This window comes from Antrostomus carolinensis, unplaced genomic scaffold, assembly GCF_000700745.2.
Source record: "Antrostomus carolinensis isolate BGI_N321 unplaced genomic scaffold, ASM70074v2 scaffold777, whole genome shotgun sequence".
Lineage (NCBI taxonomy): Eukaryota > Metazoa > Chordata > Aves > Caprimulgiformes > Caprimulgidae > Antrostomus > Antrostomus carolinensis.
In genome coordinates, this window is record NW_010327795.1 from 4,251 (window position 1) to 10,663 (window position 6,413).

A 6,413-nucleotide genomic window follows, 5' to 3' on the forward strand; every position below is an offset into this window, starting at 1 on the left:
CACCTCCTTTACCACTAAGACAACATCAAATCAACACCCAGCATAAGCTTTTCTCCTGGGTTTAGGATCTTTCTTTTTCTAAGGCACATGAATGAAAAAGCACATAAGGTTCATTTATTATTATGGAAATAAAATCAATGATGTGGCAAATGTGTTTGTAAGTAAAAGAAAAATGTGATACCTGCTAATTAGGTGACACATTTCACTATCCAATATAGCACTACTCAATGTTCGGGTTGTTTTCTTTTTTCCAAAATGCAACAAGTTTCTACAACTTGGTCTGTTATGATGGGCTATATCAGAGGGTTTTTTTTTTTTTAATGTTTTACAGAAATTACCTTTAAAAAAAAAACCCAAAAACAAAAAACCAATGAAGGTAAACAGCCACAAGTTTTGTCATTCATTAACATAAAGCAGCAAATACACTGAAGAACATTCTGCTGTTAATACATAGCAAATGGAACTTTTTATAGTTTTTAAGACGGTGTGTTTTATCCCTTTGATTCTGGAATATAAGTAGACTAATTTTAAATAAAAAAAGAGCAAGTGTATACAAACTAAGAGAAAACTGCAGGAGTTAGAATATACATGACTTAATGCAGTGATACTATACTTCCTCCCTAGAAACATACAAGATTTTGAAAGTCATCCTCTGTGGAAATAAACTCTTCCAAACTACTGAAAAAAAAAAAAAAAAATGAAACATTCAATACACTGCTAAAGTTTTCATAGGTGATCAAGAAGATGTTGACTCAGTTTCTTCTCTGTTTGACAAACCTTGCTCTGGTTCACTGTTCAGAAGAGTTCTCATCCCAACAACAGGAGATTGCTTGGCACCAATAAGGCAAATTACTTGGTACAGTTTTTACTAAGGTTAAATAAACCCATGATGTCAACCATTGCTTTTTGGATGTTTTTTCCAAAACGATGAGAATCCTTTAAAAACAAACAAAAAACAGAACCAAAGAATTGTACTGTCAAGAGTTACCTTGTAGGCAAAAGAAGGAACCTTTTAACATTTTGTAAGTTTGGTGCTTACGGAATTAGGTATTTTACCATAAAATGGGGAATTTCAACACGGTTCTAGAAAAGGCAAGGGAATCTTTGGCAGCAGGCTGGCCAACTTGGGGAAGTTAAACTGGAGGACTCCTGGGGGTGGGGAAGTGGTCCAAAATGGCAGTGCTCGTGCCATCGTATCCACCTGGGGAATAAGCCAGGCCAACCAGAGCAGCAGCAAGTGTTCCTTAGCTGCCTCCCATGATGAGAACCAGAAGGCCAGCCACCTCAAGGATGTGCATGGCTATGGTGGATCCTCTTGCACCCTTCCAGAAAAACCTGCATGCTCAGTTACCTCTCTGAATTCCCTCGACACCAACACATGCAGCATGGGGAATAAACAGGAAGAACTAGAGATCTGTGTGCAATCATGATCTCATTGCAGTTACAGAGACATGGTGGGATGGCTCACATGACTGCAATATTGCCATGGATGGCTATGCACTATTTAGGAAAGACAGGCCAGCAAGGCAAGGTGGTGGAGTTGCTCTTTATGTGAGAGAGCAACAGCAACGTCTTAAGCTCTACCCAGGAGTGGATGAAGAACGAAGAGAGCCCATGGGTAAAAATGAAGGGGCAGGCTAATATGGGTGATGCTGTTGTGGGTGTTTACTACAGGCCACTTGATCAGGATGAGAAAGTTGATGAGGCCTTCTACAGACAGCTGGAAATAGCCTCACAATCACAGGCCCTGGTTTTCATGGGAGATTTCAACCACCCTGATATTTGCTGGAAAGACAACACAGCTAGGCACACACAGTCCAGGAGACTCCTGCAGAGCACTGATGATAACTTTTTGACCCAGGTGGTGGAAGAGTCAATGAGAAGAGCTGTGTTGCTGGACCTTGTACTAACGAAACAGAGGAGGACTGGTTTGGGATGTGAAAGCTGGGAGCAGCCTTGGCTGCAGTGACCATGAGATGGTGGAGCTGAGGATCCTGCGTGAAAGAAGCAGGGCAATAAGTAGGATTACAACCCTGGACTTCAAGAGAGGTAACTTTAGCCTGTTCAAAGATCTACTTGGAGGAATCCCTTGAGTTAGGGCTCTAGAAGGTGGTGGTGGGGGGGGTCCAAGAAAGCCAGTTAATATTCAAGCACCACTTCCTCCAAGCTCAGGATCAATGCATCTCCATGAGAAAGAAATCAAGCAAAGGAGGCAGGAGGCCTGCATGGTTGAGCAAGGAGCTTCTGGAAAAACTCAAATGGAAGAAATTTACAGAATGTGGAAAAAGGGATTGGCCAGTTGGGAGGAACATAGGAATGTTGTCAGAGTATGCAAGGATGCAACAAGGAAGGCTTAAGGCTCACTTAGAATTAAATCTGGCAAGGGATATCAAGGACAACATGAAGGGCTTCTTCAAGTACATCAGTAGCAAAAGGAAGACTGGGAAAACACGGGCCCACTGCTGAATGAGGGGTGTGTCCTGGTGACGGCTTCAGTCTTTACTGCTAAGGCCAGCCCTCACGAATCCCAGGCCCTGGAGGTAAAAAGGAAAGTCTGGAGAAAGAAAGACTTTCTCTTGGTCAACGAGAATCAGTTTAGAGATCATTTAGGCAAACCTGACAGCCACAGATCCACGGGCTCCAATGGGATGCACCCACAAATGCTGACAGGGCTGGCAGATTTAATTGCTAAGCCACTCTTCATTATCTCTGAAAGATCCTCGAGAACAGGAGAGGTGCCTGAGGATGAAGAAAAGCCAGTGTAACTCTAGTCTTCAAAAAGGGCAAGAAGGAGCACCCAGGAAACTACAGGCCAGTCAGCCTCACCTCCATCCCTGGAAAGGTGATGGAACAGTTAATTCTCAATGTCATCTTTAAGTATCTGGAGGAAAAGAAGGTTATCAGGAGTAGTCACATGGACTCAGCAAGGGGAAATCATGCTTGAACAATCTGATGGCCTTCCGTGATGGGACAACTGGCTGGGTAGATGAGGGGGGACCAGTTGGTGTTGTCTACCTTGACTTCATCAAGGCTTTTGGCACTGTCTCCCATAGCATCCTCATAGGGAAGTTTAGGAAGTGTGGGTTAGTTGCGGGGACAGTGCGGTGGATTGAGAACTGGCTTGATAGCAGATCTCAGGGGGTTGTGGTCAGCAGTGCAGAGTCTAGTTGGAAGCCTGTAGATAGCAGTGTTCTCCAGGGGTCAGTGCTGGGTCCAGTCTTGTTCAACATACTCATCAACAAGCAGGATGAAGGGCCTGAGTGTACCTTCAGCCAGTTTGCTGATGATACAAAACTGGGAGGAATGGCTGATACACCAGAAAGCTGTGCTGCCATTCCATGAGATCTGGACAGGCTGGAGAGCTGCTGAGCAGGAAGGAACCTGATGAAGTTCAATAAGGGCAAGTGTAGAGTCCTGCACCTGGGGAGCAATAACCCCAGGCAGCAGAACAGGTTGAGAGCTGACCTGCTGGAAAGCAGCTCTGCAGAGAAGGACCTGGGAGTACTGTCAGACAGCAGGTTAACCATGAGCCAGCAATGTGTCCCATGGCCAAGAAGGCCAGTGGTCTCCTGAGGGGCATGAAGAAGAATGTGGCCAGCAGGTCAAGGGAGGCAATAACCCCAGGCAGCAGAACAGGTTGAGAGCTGACCTGCTGGAAAGCAGCTCTGCAGAGAAGGACCTGGGAGTACTGTCAGACAGCAGGTTAACCATGAGCCAGCAATGTGTCCCATGGCCAAGAAGGCCAGTGGTCTCCTGAGGGGCATGAAGAAGAATGTGGCCAGCAGGTCAAGGGAGGTTCTCCTCCCTCTCTGCTGTGCCCCAGTGAGGCCACATCTGGAGTGCTGTGTCCAGTTCTGGGCTCCCCAGTTCGAGAAAGACCAGGAACTGCTGGAGAAAATCCAGAGGAAGGCTACAAAGATGATGAGGGACTGGAACATCTCTCTAATGAGGAAAGGCTGAGAGAGCTGAGTCTGTTGAGCCTGGAGATGAACAGACTGAGAGGGGATATCATCAATGTGCATCAATACCTAAAGGGCAGGTGTCGAGATGATGGGGCCAGACTCTTAGTGGTGTCCAGTGACAGGACAAGGGGCAATGGGCACAAACTGGAGCACAGGAAGTTCCATCTGAAGATGTGAAGAAACTCCCTGACTGTGAGGGTGCCAGAGCCCTGGGACAGGCTGCCCAGAGAGGGTGTGGAGTCTCCTTCTTGGAGATATTCAGAACCTGCCTGGACCCCATCCTGTGCAACCTGCTTAAGATGGACCTGCTTTGGCAGGGGGGTTGGATCTCCAGAGGTCCCTTCCAATCCCCACCATTCTGTGAAACCATAAAAAATTTAATACTATACTATATATAATACTTAATTAATCTGGGTTTATGCTATTACTGACTAATAAATTCTTCATTACGCATTTACTGTCCTGCAGATAGAACTAAGATAATCTTCTTTTAGAATGAGATGCATCTATAGCTTTCTGTTACATTAAAATAGGTGGGTTTTGGTATTGATTTCTTATACAAGATTTTGCAAAAGCTAATTTTCAGAAAACAAAAGAATGTTCAGAAAGTGTATGACTAATGACCTAGAAGTACTGGAAGAGCAGGGAAAACATTTTGTATTTGAGTTTCTATCAGAATCCTAAATCTTTTGCCACTGAAAAATCCCAGAAAGAATTTAAAATGAAAATTACAATTATCTAAGTGTAAATAAACTATGAACTTATTTTTATTCTAAGTGTCAGATGAATGGTACAAGGAAGAAATTAAGATTATAAATATAAATTATTAGCTACATTACAGGACCGACTATAAAGACCATACTAATATCGAGGCCATGCAAATGAAATGCTGCCTTTCCTGTATGGACCTTTGACATGACCAGTAAGTAAAATATACAAGGAAATTTAAAGTACAAGCTAACAGGCACCTGAAGAACAATTTGAACTATGAAAAAACAAAGTTGTATTTCCTAATCTTTAATGATTAACCAAAGGCACCAAGATCTCTTGGACAAGTTAGGGTCAAAAGAGCAAAACTAGTTCAGCTATGTAATCCTGAACAAACTAAGCATGGTTATTAAAGTCATAAAAATCTAAAGGGGAAGGATGAATTGAAGCTCACTCAAATCAGGCCTCTGCAACAGCAGGATACTGAATAGATGAAATCTACTACATTCTAATAATTTTTTTATTAATTGTTTCTCAAGTATAGATTACAATTTATGGGCCAGCTTCTTTAAGGGTTATTTAAACCTAAAAGATTTAAAGAATAAGGAGCATACATTTCTCTCTGTCTTTACAAGTCCAGCAAGAGAAAAACCAAAGCAAAGCTGTAGTAACAAAAAACAGGAGACACCCATGTTACTTTATGGGACAGATATGAGTCATTTTACACAAGTTCCAGGGAACTACATGTGTAAAGATGACGCTGGGCCACATGCTTTCCTTGAAATAGAATATGGTTTCCTCGTTTCATAAAGCTGTTAAATTTATAGGAGTGGAAACAAACAAAAAAACCCCAACAAAATAGCATATGTTGAGAAAGAAAAAACTCTTTACAACTCTATGTTGCATGTCCTACTATTTTTCTTTTTAGACAGGAAGTAGAGTAGTTTTATAAGTAGATATCAGAACAGATTTATTAAACCATAGGAAAAGGACTGACCCTTACCGTCTCAGAGCAAGATATTTTGCTGGAGACATGGAAATGGATGGCATTTTCACCCAGGATAATATAAGAAACACCATAACCATCATCAGCCACCTACAGGAAGAAAGAAGAGAAAAATCAGTTCTAAACCTTATTTTTCTTTCCATTCCTGAATTATCTTATACATAATTACACAATTCTTACTGTGCAGTTTCTTAAATCAGTTGCAATTTCTTCTCAAGCAAAAAAATCAAGTTTCCACATTTAATGCATTATTTCTGAAGATTGATTTCACTCAAGGAAACAGTTCTAGTCTCATTTGAAGTGCATGGAATTAACATTTTCTGAATATATGTCTGTAATACTTCCCAGCTTTAGTATTTTGAAACAGACTACTTGTTCAAAGACCTTCTCCTGTCAAGGTCTGATCCTAAGCAGCTGTGACAACTTAAGTGCTTAACTAGAAAGGAATAAAATAGTTCAGTTGTATACCTAAACATCCTGTTTCAAGGGATCACTCTGTAGATGTAAACAAATACAGTATATAAATATAAAGTATAGAAGCCTTGTATTATGAAGACTTGCCCAAAGGCAAAGTTATCCAACTCCACAGCAGAGATACGATTCTGAACACCCATATCATGAGGAGAGCTCTGGTCAGATTTCAACATTAGCAGGATTAACTGTCCCAAGTTTCAGTCTGTTGTTATTTTTTAAAGTATGCCTAGCAAACACAGACTACCCTGCTGCCACCCTCCTTC

At 41.9% G+C, this 6,413-nt stretch overlaps 1 protein-coding gene across 1 annotated transcript in view; it reads right to left on the reverse strand.

The window, feature by feature from the left end:
• Positions 1-625: 625 nt before the first annotated feature.
• LOC104528077 (carnitine O-palmitoyltransferase 1, liver isoform) overlaps positions 626-6,413 on the reverse strand; it is a gene marked incomplete at its 5' end in the record, with an annotated part of 24,622 nt that continues 18,834 nt past the window's right edge. Inside the window, 2 exons of the mRNA XM_010171984.2 lie at positions 626-936; positions 5,674-5,766. Of these exons, the coding sequence (XP_010170286.1) occupies positions 850-936; positions 5,674-5,766 (180 nt within the window). The remainder of the gene's footprint in view (positions 937-5,673; positions 5,767-6,413) is intronic.